The sequence below is a fragment of the Panthera leo genome, chromosome D2, assembly GCF_018350215.1.
Source record: "Panthera leo isolate Ple1 chromosome D2, P.leo_Ple1_pat1.1, whole genome shotgun sequence".
Lineage (NCBI taxonomy): Eukaryota > Metazoa > Chordata > Mammalia > Carnivora > Felidae > Panthera > Panthera leo.
Genome location: NC_056689.1, coordinates 56,095,612 through 56,113,419, shown reverse-complemented (window position 1 = coordinate 56,113,419; position 17,808 = coordinate 56,095,612). Strand labels below are relative to the sequence as shown.

Sequence of the window (17,808 nt, the reverse complement as noted above, 5' to 3'; positions counted from 1 at the left end):
AAAGTGAGAAGGCGCTGCCCAGCCCTCGCGGATCACCAGGGAGCAGATCCCATCCCCAAGGCTGGGAAGGATCCCAACAAACCCGAGCGCAATTCTCACCCCACACCCCACCTTTTCTAGACTCCCAGACAGCCGGGAAGCTCTAAAAAGCCCTGCGGGAAAAATAAAGATTTCTTTCCCAGAGTCCTGCGCTGCTTTTGCCAGTTGGATTCCGGCAGACACGATTTGCAGCCCGATAATGACACAGACAGTCTTTGGAAGAGCGACAGTTCTCGCTCGCTCCGAGTTCTGGGGACGACTGGCCGCCCGCGCAGTGCCCCGACGGGCCAGCCTCCGACCCCGACCCAGCTGCCAGGCCAGAGGCGCCCCCGTCCGGGGTCCCCCTCCCCTCCGCGGCCCCGCTGCGGTCTGCAAACATTTCCTGCCCCCGCCCCCACCCTCACTCGGAGCTTCCCAGTTGGAGCGAGTTGGGCTCGCAGCCGGGTCAGCACTCGCAGTTGCCCCAACTCGGCTCCCCCGGCTACCAGGGCTGGGGAGGGGGCTCCCGTCTGGCTCCGGAGCAGACATCGGGGAAACCCAGGCGTCAGGAGCCGTGGGAGGTCGTTTAGGAAGCCCAGAACTCGAGCGAGGAGGGGGACAACTGGCGAGGCGCCCGTGGCCCTGCTCCTTTCCTCGTCGTTACCTGCTCGCTTGCGGGGGTGTCCCGGGGCGGCCGGCCTCTCCCGGCGCTGTCTCCCCACGCAGTTGCCCATGCTGGCTCTTCAGCCGGGCCCCATGCACCGGAGGCGGCGGACTTGTCTGCTGCTCTGCGATCCTGCCCGGACGGCGGCGTCCCGGGTCAACGGCTCCTGCCTCCCGGCATCGGGCGCTCCCCGATCTCCCCGCGGGGGCGCGCTCTGCCCGGGCGCCGGCTTCGCCACAAACTTTGCGGGCGACGGGAGAGAGGGAGGTGGCCGATTCCCCAGCACAGTCCCAGGTGGCCGGGCCAGGGGGGCCCGCGACGGTGACCGGCCGGAGACCAGCTCCGATGGAGGGGCGGAGAGAGGGGGCGGGCACCGCCGCAGCTACTCCCTGCTCGCTCGGAGCTCCCAGTAGGGGCCGGCCCCCCGGAGCCTGTCACTCACCTGCCTAACCCCGCCCTAGCCCGGCCCCGCTCCCTGCCGCCCGCTCGCGGTGCCCGCGCCTCCGCCGCCGCCCGCCCCAGGTGTGCATGTGACCGACGGCACCGCCCCCTCGGACCGGGCCTGATTTTCTCATTGGCTTCCCCCAGGGTGTGTACCGCCCCTCGGCCCCACCCAGCCAGGTGCCCGCCCCGCCGCCCGTCTCCCCGGGAGCCGGGCCGGGAATTATTCGCCCTCAATGGCCCCCGGCTGCGTGCCCAGCAGCCGCCTTCCCTCCCCGCGCCACCGCCCCGTCTCCAAGCCCCGCCCCTCGGGGAGGAACCGTCCCATCCCTCCCTGGAACTGCCTGGCCAGGAGCCGGCAGGCACGTGATCCAGGGAGCGCCCCGCCTCTTTAACCTTCCAAAGGCGATTGGCTCAGGAGGCGCGTGCGCTCAGAGGCCCATCCCGTGCCACCGCCCACTTCCCCTCCCACGGTCTCTGGTTCGCGTCATGGCCGCCGCCACCGCTCTGGAGGCGGTGGCGCCTACGGGCGCCCTGTGGGGCCTCGTGCAAGACTTCGTCATGGGTCAGCAGGAGGGCCCGGCTGACCAAGTAGCTGCAGGTACGGCAGACGGCGCCGCGCGGCTCCCGCATGGGGCCGACAGGAGGGAGCGGCCTCAGCATAGGCGCCGGGCGGGAAGGGAGTGAGGGACAGCGGTGACTTTGAGAGATTGGTCTGGGGCTGGTTGTAAGCACCGCGTGTTTAAGAACCGTAACAAATTGAGAGTCTTGCGTCTTCTTTAAAGCGCCTTTACGCCCCTCATCTTAGTAATCACCCTGTGCGCGAACTGGGGTTACAGAGTCATTACCGATTCACAGATGAGGGAACTGAAGCACAGAGAGGACGAGAGACTGGCACATCAGGCGGGTGGGGCAGCAGGGACTCAGACCTAGGTTTTCCAGTTCAGAATCTGCTGCTCCCGCCGCGAAAGCACGTTGTTTCGCGGAGGTTGACGTGAGAAGCAGCATCTTCCGCGGCACCAGCTCCAGTCGCGTGGCATGTTGGGAGTGGCCGCGCGGCGCTATCTCTGACTGGCTGTGATAGGAGAGAGGAGGGGAGAAGCCGCTCTGGGGGGAGTTTGAGATGTTCCGCGAAGCCTCCTTAAGACTTTCCCTCTGTTTCTTGGGAAAGTTCTTGATTAATTTGCTTCGTGAGTTTTTTATGTAGTGTTTGTTTTTATCTTTTCCCCAGATCTCCGGTTTCCTGCTTTTGGCCAGTTCAGGAACTCTTAGTTCTCACAACATATCTAAGATTTGCTTAAAACAAATTCCAGATGTCCTTGGAAGTCGGAGACTTCACTTTCAGAAAAAGGAAAAACAAAAAAAACAAAAAAAACCTAAAGAGTTGTTGAGTGTCAGGAGGTCTTCAGACTTGTTTAAGTAATAGAATACAAAGTAATAACACAGATGAGTTTTGTCTTACTTTTAGAAATTTTGCATGCTTGGGGAAAAATAAAAGACAACACTTCTCTTGAACACGGAACGTACTAACTTTTAACGTATGTGAGAAATGAAAAAAGTGAATTGTGAGAGAGTATATTACTTTGGTCCTTAGCAGTTACACTTTCATTCAGTCATCCCACCATTATTGAACACATACTATTCTCCAAACACGATACAAAGCAATAGGCATTTAAATCCAGATTAGACTGGTTCTGTGCCCACCAGGAACTTATACTGTGGTAGGAGAGATAACCATGCAAACAGAGAGTATACCACACCAGAAAATAAGGGCTTCGTGGGTTATGTGCATGCCAGCAAGGAAGCATCAAGGAGCAAATGCTTGATGCTGCCATTCCAACAATTTTAACTTCTTACAGCTTCACGAAGCATAGTGTGTTATCAATGCCATTTCCCTCTGTGTTTTTTAGTATGAAAAATTTCAAACATACAGCAGAGAATTTCATAACAGACACACCTACACGCAACACCTCAACTACCATTAACATTTTAATATAACTTGCTTTGTCACACATCTTTCCGTCTATTTAAATTGCAGATATCCTTCTAAATACTTCCTCCTAAATACTTTGGTAGGCATATTATTAACTAGAGTTTGTTTACAGTTTATTTTGGTGTACAATTCATCTCCAGTGAACTGTAAAATCTTAAGTGTTTAACATTCACTGATAATGCATACACCCTCCCCCTACTGTTACATCAGTGTCATTTGTGACTATTCTTTCACATTTATACCGTATGAACACAATAATTTTGGACTTTTCAAGTTCAGAACACACTTGAGAATACAGCATGAATAAGGACTGCCAAGTTTTTATATTTTATATGTGTATATATGTATTTATGTGTGTATATATATATGTGTGTGTGCGTGTGTGTATATATATATATATATATATATATATATATATAAATATAAAGAGAGCACACGAGCAAGAGAGAAAGGCAGAGGGAGCGAGAGTCTTAAGTGGGCTCCACACTTGGCATGGGGCCTGACACCGGGCTTGATGCCACTACCCTGGGATCATGACCTGAGCTGAAATCAAGAGTTGGATGCTCAACCGATTGGGCCACCCAGATGCCCCTAAAATTTATATTTTTTATGCTTTAAAAAAATGGCCTTAACTATTATGTACTTTAAATGTAACTCAGCTCTACTAAGACTGTAACACTAGCCCTGTTGTAATTTAGCCCTACTGACTAGGAAAGGAGGTTGATAGTAACAGATAAGTTTGAAAAGGTTTGGTGGGGTTGGATTATGCATAACCTTGGATTCCAGGCAGAGGGATTTGAATGACCTATTGTAGGTAATACAACTCATCGTAGATCCTTGAGCAGGGGAGTCATATAATGAAGGCAAATTTGAGAAGGATTAAATTGGTATTCTCAATCTGAGATCACAGCCCTGGTTAATGTTGTTGAAGGCTGACAGGGTTTTGAAACCTTCCCAAAATTAGATGTGCTTTCTAATCCAGCCTGAGTCTAGTTTTGTTAGCACTAAAGAGACCAGCTTTCTGTTCAGCCACTCACAGCAGCAGCCTGTTCCATGACACCCTATGATCACAAAGACAGCTACCACCAACTTTGTTTTGCACCTTTGCAGTGAAGTTCCTGATGAAAGTAGGTGGCAGAGAAATGAACCGGTAGGTTAAGGCTTAAAGACTTCTTATGCTAGCATTCAAAGGTTGCACTACTTGGCCCCAGCCCTTACTCTTACCACTCCTCCTGGACCTTTGGTGCCTGGCAGCCACCTGGATTTGCTATTCCCTGAATGCTTTCCTTCCCAGTTCCTTTCACTAGCTCCATCTGATCAAAGTTAGACCTCGGATTCAAGGTCGGCTTGAGTGCTTACTGCCTGCCCCCCAAGCATTTCCTGATTACTCCAGCCAGACATCATCTCACATTTCAAAATCTTTGTGGTATTTATTTCTCAGACACTCATTTATTAGCAGTTATTAGCAGACTTGTGTAGTAGCTGTTTCTGTATATATTTCCACGTCCTATCCTATACCTACCACCCAAGTCTCCTGGAGACTAGCATAACTAAGTATGCAGTAAAAAACTGTGTAAGTGAATGGAATGAGAGATGTTGAAGGAAGAATCTGTGGAATTTGAGGCCTAACTAGTTACAGTTGAAGGAGAGTGAGGACTCTATGATGACCCCAAGCTTTTGAGCCTGAGGATGAACAAAGGAGAAGTCCTTTGTTCAAAAATGGAGGTTGGAAAGGAAGCTGATTTTGAAGTGTGTTATGGATATAAATTTTCTTCCTTTCAGTTATTTGGATTTTCTTTCTTTTCAGTCTTTTTGTATTGTGTTTTCCCACTTTTGTGGGAGACCACTATTCCTGAAACCAAAAGATTGTTAAACAACAGTAAAACAGTTCTGAGAAATGTCTATGGCATCCTCAGCTTGATTGAAACTGAGTCCTGATTGGGATTTTTCTCTCTACTGCTCCTTCACATCCTTCCCCCTTCCTCCATTGGTTGCTCCTCCAGATTCTCAAGAGGCTGCAACTCCATCAGACAGAGGTCTGATTGTACATTCTGTCAGTCTCATATAAATACTCCTTTGATGACTGCTCAGTGCTCCATATGAACTGGTGCCCTGCTGAGGGAAGCGTGGGTAGTTCGGAGGTGCTAGTAGGTCCATTTTTAGAGAGTAAGTCTTGGACACATTGGAAAAACTTAAGCCTACTTAATGTAGGGAAAAGAACTTAACATTTGTTTTTCCTTAATGCCAGTGAGACTACCTTTAGGAAAATTAGCCCCTTAATAGCTTTTCTTTTATCCCAGGAGTCCGAGTGCATGATTAATGATACTTCCGGATTCAGGTAGTGTTCGTTTGGGAAAACTTACAATGTTAAAACATTAGTGATGGGTTCATAAACCCAGGAATTTTACTCCTTTCTTATGCTAACTCAGTCTCTGTTTATATCACTATGGCAACACTGAGCGTGTTACACTGTGATTGTTTTTTTTTTTAATTCTTTTTTTTTTTTTTTTTTTTTTTTTTTTTAACGTTCATCTACCTCCAAGACAGAGAGAGACAGAGCATGAACGGGGGAGGGTCAGAGAGAGAGGGAGACACAGAATCCGAAACAGGCTCCAGGCTCCGAGCTGTCAGCACAGAGCCCAAACCCACGGATGTGAGATCATGACCTGAGCCAAAGTTGGACGCCCAACCCACCGAGCCACCCAGGCGCCCCTCACTGTGATTGTTTTAAAGGTCTTTCTGCCCCAACAAGACTGTGGACTCCTTAAAAGCTCCCTGTCTCTTTTTCTGTCTCCAGCCCTAACCCCAGTACCTGATTTGTAATAGGTGCTTAATAAATATTGAATAAATAAAACAAGCACACATGACAATTTTGTTAAAGAATTGTGGAGAAACATGAAAGGGAGTAATTTGAGCTGGATCTTGAAGGGTTGAATTTTGACAGGAAGGAGGCATTTCAAACCAAGGGAATATTTACAGGATTAAGGATATGGAAGAGCTTGATAAATTGGGACATGTGAGTGAATGATAGGAGTCATGATTAAAGGTGAGGCTAGAGGGGCTTCGAGGGCTAAAGTGTGAAGGACATCAAGCCAAGGAGTCAGGTCTTAGGCAGTAAGGAGCAAAAGAGACTGGTGGGCAGGGAAGTAATTCTGCATTTTAGGGAGGTAATTCTAGATAGAGTGTGGATGGATTAAATGGCTTTTTTTAAGGGGCACCTGGGTTGCTCATTCGGTTAAGTGTCCGACTCTAGTTTCGGCTCAGGTCCTGATCTCTGGGTTCATGTAATCAAGCCCATGTCTGGCTCTGTGCTGACAGCATGGAGCCTGCTTGGGATTCTCTCTTTACCTTTCTCTGCTCCTGCTCCCCCCCCCCCCCCCCGGTCCCCTGCTAGCACTCTTTCTCTCAAAATAAGTACGTAAACATTTTTGTAAGGCTTTTTATTTTTTTAAAGTTTACTCATTCTGAGAGAGAGAGCGCGCAAGTGGTAAGGGGCAGAGAGAGAAAGAGAGAGAATCCCAAGCAGGCTCCAGGCTGCCAGCTCAGAGCCCAGTGTGGCACTTGAACCCATGAACCGGGAGATCATGACCTGAGCTGAAACCAGGAGTTGACACTTAACCAACTGAGCCACCCAGGTGCCCTTAGGAAAGGGCTTTTAAGAAAATTGAGGTAACCTCTTTAACCATTTTAAGTGTACAATTAATTGACTTTTAGTACATTCACAATGTTCTGCAATCATTGCAACTATCTAAAAATTCTAGAACATTTTCAGCACACCAAAAAGTGGAGGACTGTTTTGAAGGTTGTCTCTATATAGTCTGGTTAAAGGAATGGAAAGGAAGAGTCTTATTTAAAAGACATTTCTGAGGTAGACTCGACAAAACTAGAATAAAATGTTAGGCTTAGTTATGTTTGTGAAAACACCCTCAAAATACTGATTCTAGCTTTTTGCCACTGTACTCACCATTTTCCTTACTCTTATTTCTTATTGTATAATAGCTGTAAAGCTTATATAAGTAACATCTTTTCATCTTTTCTAATTTTGTATTAGTTTTATACTTCACGTTTCTTTATGTTTGTGCTGCATTAATTCAAGATAAGATCCTTGTGAAAAGTATGAAGACCAAAGGGCTCTGCCAGGAGAGTTCACCCATAACTGGAATTCAAGGAATCACATGCCAATGGGTGTCTATTTGTAATTGTAAAACAGCCAGTTTCATAATGCTGTATACTCATGGTGAAGAAGTCTTTTTTATTTATGAAACTTGAGGCAACCTATAGGAGAGGGAATTGACTGGTAAGGGGCATGAGGGAACTTTGTCCATTGCTGGAAATATTCCACATCTTGATTGGGATGTTGGTTACTCAAGGTATACTTTTGCTTAAACTCATCAAATTATACTGTTAATATCTGTACATTTTGCTGTATATAAATTAGACCCTTTTTTTAAATGAAAAAAATTAGAGGCAACTGAATGGGGCTTATTAGGCAGGTCTCTGTCTTATAGCACTTCAGGTATTTCCAACGTTAGACCATAGCCCAGCATTCCCAGGGGACTTTGATTTTCTTGCTGAAGAAGAATGATGGTTCAGTGATGGTCTTTGCTAGTAACAGTAATCAGTCCTCTAGAGCGTCCTGTGCACAAATGCTCCCTCTGTGGCCACCACTGAAATTAGTGTTTAGATGGGGTTTTTAGCAGAGTTACCTGGTCTTTGACCAAGAGGTTCCAAAAAGGTACTCTTTTCCACCTTCCCAAACTGTGTAATACTCTTTTATAGTGTATAACCCAGAAATGAGTATCTCTGTTCACTTCAGTGTTGCCATTAAGGAATGAGGTACAGAGCCTAACTGTCAGTTCCTTGGTCTGTCCTGTTAGTCTGGCTGCTGTCCCTTCCCCCACCCTACAGCCTGGACATTTTTTCACTTGGCTCTTTCTCAGGAACAGGGGCAGCAGCTGGGCCTTCCACATCCTGGCACGAGTAGGGCTAAGAGTGCCTGATGTCTAAATTGGTGCCAGTCACGAGCTATGAATCCTGACTAGAGGGCTCCTTTTCTCAGGCATTTTGGACTTCTTACTCTAGGACCAGAGTGAGCCTTTATCTAGTTCTACTCACCCCTGTTGCTGAGACCACAAATTTAAGGGGAACTGGAAGTTTAGGAGTTTACTCAAGCCGCTTTTTCACTCTAGCTAAAGTCTAGTGTTGGTGAATGCTAACCTATTAGGTCTGACATTTAGAGGTAGGTGGGTTGGAGACCCAGAACAGGCTGCTGCAAGTAATTTCCTGATGGAGCTAGAACTCCTCTGTGGTAACCAAACCCTTAGGAAGATTGCTAAGATTTTACTCTCTGTTTCTTCCTTGAGAATATGTCCTAAGAAGCTTCTGGTAGATCTGTGTGAATTACTATTGTGCTGTTAGAAATGTATTTTTAAAATAAGTAATATATTGACATGGTACAACATTTAAAAGGTACAAAAGGATACATGGAGAAAAACCTCCCTTCCATCTCAAGATAGAATGTAGACAGTGAGGGGTGCCTGGGTGGCTCAGTCGGTTAAGCGTCTGACTTTGGCTCAGGTCATGATCTCACGGTTCGTGAGTTTGAGCCCCGCGTCGGGCTCTGTGCTGACAGCTCAGAGCCTGGAGCCTGTTTCACATTCTGTGTCTCCCTCTCTTTCCCTGCTCATGCTGTGTCTCTCTCTGTCTCAATAATAAATAAACATTAAAAAAAATTTTTTTTTAAATAAAAAAAAAAGAATGTAGACAGTGACAAATGAATCTACTGTATTACTAGTGTATGATGTGTCCTCACTAAAGGGAGGAGGGAGCTGATCTAAGTGATTTGGTAAAACAGTATTTTGTCTGGAGACTAAAGACAGAATTGTCCAGGGGTGCCTGGGTGGCTCAGTTAGTTAAGTATCCAACTCTTGGTTTTGGTTCAGGTCATGATCTCATGGTTTGTGGGTTCAAGACCTGTGTCAGGCTCTGGGCTGACAGTGTGGAGCCTGCTTGGGATTCTTTATATCTGCCCCTCTCCTGCTCACGTTCTCTCTCAAAATAAATAAATAAACTTAAAAAAAAAAAAAGACAAAACTGTACATAAACACACTTGGCTTTTATAAATCTGTTTCTCACAGAAGTTGACAATTTGGAAAGTAATTTGTAGCTATACTAGGATTGAAAAAATAATAAGTGGTAGATAATGGGAACCAGATTTCTCACTGTCAGAGAAACAAATTACAAACAACAAGGAGAGAGGCTAGAATGGACCCTGTGGTCCTGGATTATAGCTGGAGACTTTAACATGACCTTATATTTAGGTGTTTTTCTTTTTAAGTTCGTTTATTTATTTTGAGAGAGACCGAGACAGCACAATGGGGGAGGGGCAGGGAGAAGGAGAGAGAGAGACTCCCAAGCAGGCTCCACACCATCAGTGCAGAGCCTGATGTGGGGCTCGAACTCATGAACCATGAAATCATGATCTGAGCCAAAACCAACAGTCAGAGGCTTAACTGACTAAGCCACCCAGGTGCCCCATGTTTAGTTTGATATATACAGATAGAAAAATAATTAAAGATATACATGTACATATATATATGGGTTAATACGTACATATGTGTTTCCCAGCTCTCCTTGGGACATCTGTGTCTCCCAGCTAAGTGGGGCCTAGGAGCAGTGGTATCCCAATAGCAGCAAGCACAGCTATACCCAGATCTTGGTTGGTAATAGCATTCTCCAGTAAAAAGAATCAGGGTTTCTCGGAGAAAAGGCTGATTCTAGGGCTCGGATAGAGAAATTACAGGATGAGCCTATAGTATTTTGTAGTGCTAAAAAAGAAAGTACTTAAAAAGTGAAACGATGTGGTGCCTGGCTGGCTCAGTTGGTAAAGCATATGACTTTTTTTTTTTTAATTTATTTTTATTCCTTATTTATTTTTGAGAGAGAGACAGAGTGTATCAGGGAGGAACAGAGAGAGAGAGAGGGAGACACAGAATCTGAAGCAGGCTCCAGGCTCTGAGCTGTCAGCACAGAGTCCGATGCAGGGCTCAAACTTACAAATCGCAAGTTCATGACCTGAGACAAAGTTGGACGCTCTACTGACTGAGCCACCCAGGCGCCCCCCACCCTTTTTTTTAATGTTTATTTATTTTTGAACGACAGAGAGAGAGAGAGAATGCAGAGGAGGGGCAGAGGGAGAGGAAGACAGGATCTGAAGCAGGCTCTGTGCTGTCAGAACAGAGCCTGATGTGGGGCTCTAACTCACCAACCATGAGGTCATGACCTAAGCTGGCCTGAGTATCAAGAGTTGGATACTTAACCAACTGAGCCACCCAGGCACCCCCAGGAGCATGTGACTCTTGATCTTGAGGTCATGAGTTCAAGCCCCACACTAGGTATAGAGATGACTTAAAACAGGGGCACCTGATGGCTTAGTCGGTGAAGTGTGAAACTCTTGATCTTGGAGTTGTGAGTTCATACCCCACGCTGGGTGTAGAGATTTCTTAAAATCATTAAGGGGTGCCTGCATGGGTCAGTTGGCTAAGCATCTGACTCTTGGTGTTGGCTCAGGTCATGATCTAACAGTTTAAGGCTCTGCGCTGAAGGTGCAGAGCCTGCTTAGGATTCTCTCCTGCTCTCTCTGCCCCTCCCCTGCTTGTGCTCTCTCTCTCTCTCTCAGAAATAAATATATTAAATAAATAAATAAATAAAATTTAAAAACCAATAATGAGCTGGCTGTGCTCTAATAAAACTTTATAAAAAATAAATAAATGGGGTGCCTGGGTGGCTCAGTCAGTTGGTTAAGTATCCACTCTTGATCTCCCTTCAGGTCATGCCCTCACGATTGATAAGATAGAGCCCCACATCTGGCTCTATGCTGACAGCGCAGAGCCTGCTTGGGATTCTCCCTCTCTGCCCCTCTCCTGTTCATGCCCTCCCTCCCCCGGCTCAAAATAACTAAATAAACTTTAAAAAATAAATGGATGGGGGCGCCTGGGTGGCTCAGTTGGTTGGGCGTCCGACTTCAGCTCAGGTCATGATCTCGCGGTCCGTGAGTTGGAGCCCCGCGTCGGGCTCCGTGCCAACAGCTCAGAGCCTGGAGCCTGTTTCGGATTCCGTGTCTCCCTCTCTCTCTGACCTTCCCCCGTTCATGCTCTGTCTCTCTCTGTCTCAAAAATAAATAAACGTTAAAAAAATAATAAAAAATAAATGGATGGATGGATGGATGGATGGGACAAGTCAAAAAGACAGGAGCCAATCTAAAAAAGCTCCCTGCAGCCAAAGATAGAACAACTTGAACAGCAAAATAACCTAGTATTGGATTATAACCTGAAGTGTAAAATAAATGTACATGAGTCTATGCTGCTGTAAAATAAATGACTGAATAAATAAAGGGGAAAGAAGAAATGAATCTTCCTTACAGAACAATTCCATATAATATAGATAGGTCGATAGATATATTCCTTTCTAGGAAGTGGAGGTTAATCTCTGCCTCCCCCTTGAATCTTCTAAAGAAGATAGTATGGGAAAGGAAAAATAGTACTTCTGTAGTTCACAGAGCTGGCTGATATTACCTTCGACAAGTAATTTGAGCATCCAACTTCGGCTCAGGTTGTGATCTCACAGTTTGTGACTTCAAGCCCCACGTCAAGCTCTGCACTGACAGCTTGGAGCCTGGAACCTGCTTTGGATTCTGTGTCTCCCTCTCTCTCTGTCCCTCCCCTGCTCGCTCTGTCTCCCTCAAAAATAAATAAACATTAAAAAATAATAATAATGAAATAAAATAAAATCACCAATAATAAATAAGTCATATTGATACCTTGTGCCCCTGGTATGATTGATATGATATGATGAGAAGGATACTTCGCCTCTGTGCTATTCTTCTCAAAACCCATGACCCCAGTCTAAGCAATAGGAAAACATCAAACCCCAAATTGGGGGACATTCTATAAAGTGCTTTAGGATATCGAGGTCCTTAAGGACAAGACTGAGAAACTTTCACAGACCAGAGGAGACCAAGGATTCATGATGGCTAATTGCAATGTGGTATCCTTAATTGGATCCTGAAACAGAAAAATGACATTAGTGGAAAAACTGGTAAAATTTAAATACAGTCTAGAGTTTAATAGTAATACATTAATGCTAATCTCTAACTCTAAAATTATTTCACAATAAAACATCTTTTTTTTTTTTTTTTTTTTAAGTCTACCTCTCAACCCCCTAGCCATCCAGTGTCCTTCCTTGGAGACAACCAATATTAGTTCCTTTTATCTTCTGGAGAAATAAATAAATGCAAATAGAAACAACCTTTCTTCCCCTTAAAAACAATGCTGTGCACTTAGTATTGTATATATTATTTTTGTACATTGTCTGGATTTTAGATCATGTCCCATTATCAGCGTGTGTGTGTGTGTATGTGTGTAGTATGCACTATTTTTTACTTTTACAAGGATATAGGATAAATTTTGAGAAGATTCACTGAATTAAAACATATATACACTTGTAATTTTTATTAAACATATTGTCAAATTGCCTTCCATAAAGGGGTTGTACCAATTTATACTCCACTTGTAATGTGTAAGAGTGCCTATTTCTGCATACCATCACCAAACATAGGTGTGTTACAAAGTTATTTTTTATTTTTACCAATCTAGTATGTTAAAAATAAGACTTTCATATAGTTTAATTTGTATTTCTGTTGTGAATATGAGTATCTTCTGTAGAATGCCTGTTCATTCTTTTGGTTTTGCCCATGTTAAAAAAAAATTTGTTTAATGTGCATTTATTTATTGTTGAGGGAGAGGGACAGAGCAGGAGTGGGGGAGGGGCAGAGAGAGAAGGAGACACAGAATCTGAAACAGGCTCCAGGCTCTGAGCTGTCAGCACAAGGCCTGACAAGGGGGTTAGAACTCACAAACTGTGAGATAATGGCCTAAGGCAAAGTCGGATGCTTAATCGACTGAGCCACCCAGGTGCCCCAAGGTATTGCCCATTTTTAAATCGGTTGTTGATCTTTTTCTCATTGATTTGTAGGAGCTTTATGTGTTGGTTAAAAAAAGCCCTATGTTGTAAGAATTACAAATATGTTTTTCTAGTTTGTCTTTTTTTTTTTAATTATTTTTTTAATGTTTATTTTTGAGAGAGAGACAGAGCATGAGTGGGAGAGGAGCAGAGGGAGAGGGAGACACAGAATCCAAAGCAGGCTCCAGGCTCTGAGCTGTCAGCACAGAGCCCAATGTGGGGCTTGAACCCATGAACCATGGGGCTCGAACCCATGAACCGTGAGATCGTGACCTGAGCTGAAGTTGGACACTTAACCGACTGAGCCACCCAGGCGCCCCTCTAGTTTGTCTTAATGATGTTTTTTGTTTGTTTTTGTCCTGCAGAAAATCCAATTTTTTAATGTAGCTGATTTTAACCAATCTTTTTTTCAAATGTTTATGTATTTTGAGAGAGCACAAGCATGGGAGTGGGAGGGGCAGAGAGAAGGAGAGAGAAGGAGAATCCCAAGCAAGCTCCACACTGTCATTGCAGACAGTGAATTCACAACCTGTGAGATCATGACCTAAGCCAAAATCAAGAGTCAGATGCTTAACCAACTGAGCTATCCACCCAGGCGCCCCTAACCAGTCTTTTTTTTTTTTTTTTCCAATGGCTTCTGATAATGTTAGTTTATACTTAGGAATTTTCTCATGTCTTTTTCTTTAATCCATTTGAAAAGTTTACTTTGATGAAAGATTCAAAGTCAAGACTTTTTTTCCCAAATATTAACCCAATCATTCCATCACTGTTTATTGAGTAGTCTAGTTTTCCCATTAATTGAAATTTTAAAATTAATCATCTCATATGCATTTGTATTTCTTTCTGGACTTTCTCTACTATTTCTATACCATTGATTTCTTTGTTTAAAAATATGAACTCATACTATGCTGGTTGTTTTTTTGTTTTTTTACTTTTATTCTAGAAATCTTCAAGTATATTCAAAAGTACACACTAAAAAAAGTATACACAAATTTATTATTGTGACTTTGAAACAGTTTTTTAAAGTTTATTTTGAGAGCGAGAATGTGCAAGTTGCAGAGGAGCAGAGAGAGAATCCCAAGCAGGCTCCACACTTTTAGCGTGGAGCCCGAATGGGGGGGCGGGGAGCAGCTAGAAGCCAGATGTGGGGCTCAAACTCACAAACCATAAGGTCATGACCTGAGTCAGACACTTAACCGACTGAGCCACCCTGGCACCCCATAACAATTTTTTTTTAATGTTTGTTTGTGGCATGTTAAATTTTTTTTTAATGTTTTATTTTTTTTGAGAGAGAGCACAAGTAGGGAGGCAGGAGGGTGGGTGGCAAAGAGAGGGAGACATTTGAAGCAGGCTCCAGGCTCTGAGCTCTTAGCACAGAGCCCAGCGTGAGGCTCATGAACCATGAGATCATGATCTGAGCTGAAGTCGGACACTTAATCGACTAAGCCATCCAGGCGCCCCTATAACAATTTTTTAATATCTGTAAAGTCTACCTTCCCTCCCTCCCCCATTGTTCTTTTTCAAAATTTGCCTAATTATGTGGGTTGTTTTTTTTTGTTTTTTTTTTTTTGCATTTTAACTTTAGAATAAGTTTATCTAGTTCCCCCCAAAATAAAAATTCTGGTATTTTCATAGAGATTGCTTAAAATTATAGATTAATTTGGGAGATCTGTTTTCTTGAGTCTTTCATGAATATGGCATGCCTATTTGTTCACATTTTCTTTTGTGCTCCTCACTGGTGCTTTAAAGTTTTTCACTATTCAGTTCTTCACATTTTTTGTTAAGTTTATATCCAGGTATTTTTCCCTCCCCTTTTTTTTTCTATTATAAATAGGATCTTTTTTCCTTTGTATCATTTTACAGGGCATTTTGTGTATATATGTATATGTGAAGGTTCTTAATTTCATAATACTAATTTTGTACTCAGCTAATAAATTATTTTTTAATGTTTATTAATTTTTGAGAGAGAGAGGGAGTGCATGAGCAGGGGAGGGGCAGAGAGACACAGAGACAAAGGATACAGAGGATCCAAAGTGGGCTCTGTGCTGACAGCAGAGAGCCCAACTTGGAGCTTGAACTCATGAACCCCATGAGATCATGACCTGAGCTGAAGTTAGACACTTAACTGACTGAGACACCCAGGAGTCCTGTGAATTATTTTATTTGTAATATTTCTTCAGTTATTTCTTCTGGATTTTCTAGGTATACAGTCATTATCTACAAACGATATGTTTATTTCCTTTTCAATTTCTATAATTGAAGCTGCATGTTTGAAGTGTTACAGTAATACCTCTTACGTAGAAGGGGCTCTAGGGTGCCCCAAGGTACAAACCCTAGGGTAGGCAGGAAACATTGGTAATTAGATCCTTTCAATACTGGGACTGGGTTTATATTTTTTTCTTTTGTTTCCTCTAGATGTGAAATCTGGAAGCTATACAGTGTTACAAGTGGTGGAAGCCCTTGGGTAAGAGCCTGTGCCGTAGAGCTCCCTTCTCCCAGCCCTGCCTGTGCACTCTGAAAAGGTTGTGTTGTACACTGCTGCTTTCCTGGACCTGACTGGTCCTGAATTTCTCCTGCTGTGGCCCAGTACCCTCCTTTCCTCTCTGCCTCAGTGTAAGCCTGTGTTTCTCCTGAAACAAGTTTGATGCCACCTGACTTAAGTTCCTAAGGGAGGAAGGGTTGGAAGTTCCTGGATCAGCCCACAAGTTTGGAGTGAGATGGGTGGTTGAAGGCCATCAACTGTTATTTAATTAGAGCTGGGATTCCTCCTGTGCCTCTTAAAGACCTACCTGCCCCATGGGATTCTAGTCAGTGTGGATCTGATTCAGACCTTTCGTGGGCCCTGCCTGGGGATTTGCAGGAAGCTGACCCTGCACCAGATCCTCACTATAGGAAAAGGTCTGAGGAAACAGCTGGAAGATCAGTGTTAAAACCAGATATCCAGGCACCAGAGGGAGTATGTGCTTGTCTGTTGCTGCTTTTCTCCTATTTCATACTTGGTAGACCATCTAAATTGACGTTTTATTTGCAAAGGTTAACTGTCTCAGCCAGCTTGTTTTCTGAAGCAGAAAACTAGAAAACTGGGAGGGTGAGGTGGAATGTAGGTTGCTATTATGTCTGTCTCCCACATGAGAGACCATTTGGCCTTTCTACTCATGTGTGGCCTTGGTCCATTTAAAAAAAAAATGACTTTATTGAGGTGTAATTCATATGTCACAAAGTTCATCACTTTTTGTGTATTCACAGATTTATACAACCCTCAGTCAATTTTTGAACATTTTCATTACCTCAGAAACCTGATGCCCATTAGTATATGTTTTCAGTTTATCCCTGTTATGGCTTTCGATAGTGTTTCATTTTTTGCTGAAGAATAATCTGTTACATGAATATCTCACATTTTGTTTAACCATTCATCAGGTGGTGGATATCAGGGTTGTTTCCAAATTTGGGGTATTCTAAATAATGCTGATATGAACACTTGTGTGCCTTGGTCTAATTTTAAACACCAAGTTTTCCACTTCTTAACAGGGCCTTTCGACAAGATCCTATTCTATTCCTGTCAAGAGTGATTTTATTTTTTCCCTTTACCCCTAGGTATAGACACCCTTATCCTTGAGATTTCAGTCAAATGTCCTAGTCATTTCTCCTTCAGAAATCTTCTACTTCCTCCATTAACTTGCTTAGATTTCTTCAAGTATGTTTAAATGTAATCTCTATAAGACCTATTCTGAAGATAAGTTACCTTATTGCCTCAGTCCAGGTTTTCCAATTCAGTAATCCTAAATAGTTAAAACATTTATTCTGACCATCTTACTTTGTAAACTTGCAGTTATAAAGATTCCCGCCACCTACCCACCCCGGCCTAAGATCTTGGTTGCTCTCAGCACTTTTTTTCTTAGCAGTAATATATTTATTCTCCTGTTTGGGTAGAAGTTGCAGCTGCCCATGATCTGTTGAGCCCTGTGGGTAGCTGCTAAGCTCTGTTTCAGAGGAAGGTCACTATCATATAAGAATAAGCCAAATGCCCAATCAGCGCCTGGAGATGGATACTTCTGTTGGTGGTGGTGTCAGATGAGCCTCTAATGAATGCCAGATCAATCTGGGAATTGGCTGTTTAGACTCTGGCTTTACTGTTATCTGTAATGCTAAGTACCTACAGAACACCTTTCCTGGGCTGGATTCCATGCCCAGGGGGTGAGTGTGACTACTTTCAAAATATTTATGCTTTCAAAAGTTTCAACAGGGTTATGTCAAGCTCTCTATATCCTACTTTCCCCAGGTCATCTCTAGAGAATCCAGAACCCCGAACTCGGGCACGAGGAATCCAGCTTCTGTCACAGGTGCTACTCCAGTGTCACTCCTTGCTCCTGGAGAAGGAAGGTACTGGCATCGCTAGTAGGAATATCTTCCCAGATTGCTGAGCCAAGGCTTCCTTCCTTGTCTATTCAAGCCAACTTTATAGGGAGGGAAGAGAAAAGGGAGGGCATAAGGAATCTGTGAACCACTAATTCAGTATCTTCATTCCTCACTGGTATATGTGGCAGAGAGATAAGTATTGAGGCTGAAGACACGGGGATTTAAAATGTAGCCTTAGACATTATTCATTTATTTATCTTAAAGTTTATTTATTACCGTTTGTCTATTTTGAGAGAAAGAGAGAGCGTGAGCGGGG

At 43.9% G+C, this 17,808-nt stretch overlaps 2 protein-coding genes across 5 annotated transcripts in view; one reads left to right on the top strand and one right to left on the bottom strand.

The window, feature by feature from the left end:
• Positions 1-1,187, bottom strand: part of UBTD1 (ubiquitin domain containing 1) — a 52,362-nt gene extending 51,175 nt beyond the window's left edge. Inside the window, exon 1 of the mRNA XM_042908655.1 lies at positions 683-1,187. Coding sequence (XP_042764589.1) covers positions 683-752 — 70 coding nt within the window. The 5' untranslated portion in view covers positions 753-1,187. The remainder of the gene's footprint in view (positions 1-682) is intronic.
• Positions 1,188-1,391: 204 nt separating this feature from the next.
• The window catches only part of MMS19 (MMS19 homolog, cytosolic iron-sulfur assembly component), a 33,486-nt gene continuing 17,069 nt past the window's right edge, over positions 1,392-17,808 (top strand). For 2 of the 4 annotated variants that reach the window (XM_042908644.1, XM_042908645.1), the window contains exons 1-3: positions 1,392-1,724; positions 15,552-15,600; positions 17,416-17,516. In XM_042908644.1, the coding sequence (XP_042764578.1) occupies positions 1,613-1,724; positions 15,552-15,600; positions 17,416-17,516 (262 nt within the window). In that variant the 5' untranslated portion in view covers positions 1,392-1,612. Of the gene's footprint in view, positions 1,725-15,551; positions 15,601-17,415; positions 17,517-17,808 lie in introns of those variants that run through there. The other 2 variants (XM_042908643.1, XM_042908646.1) reach the window with 2 other exon arrangements.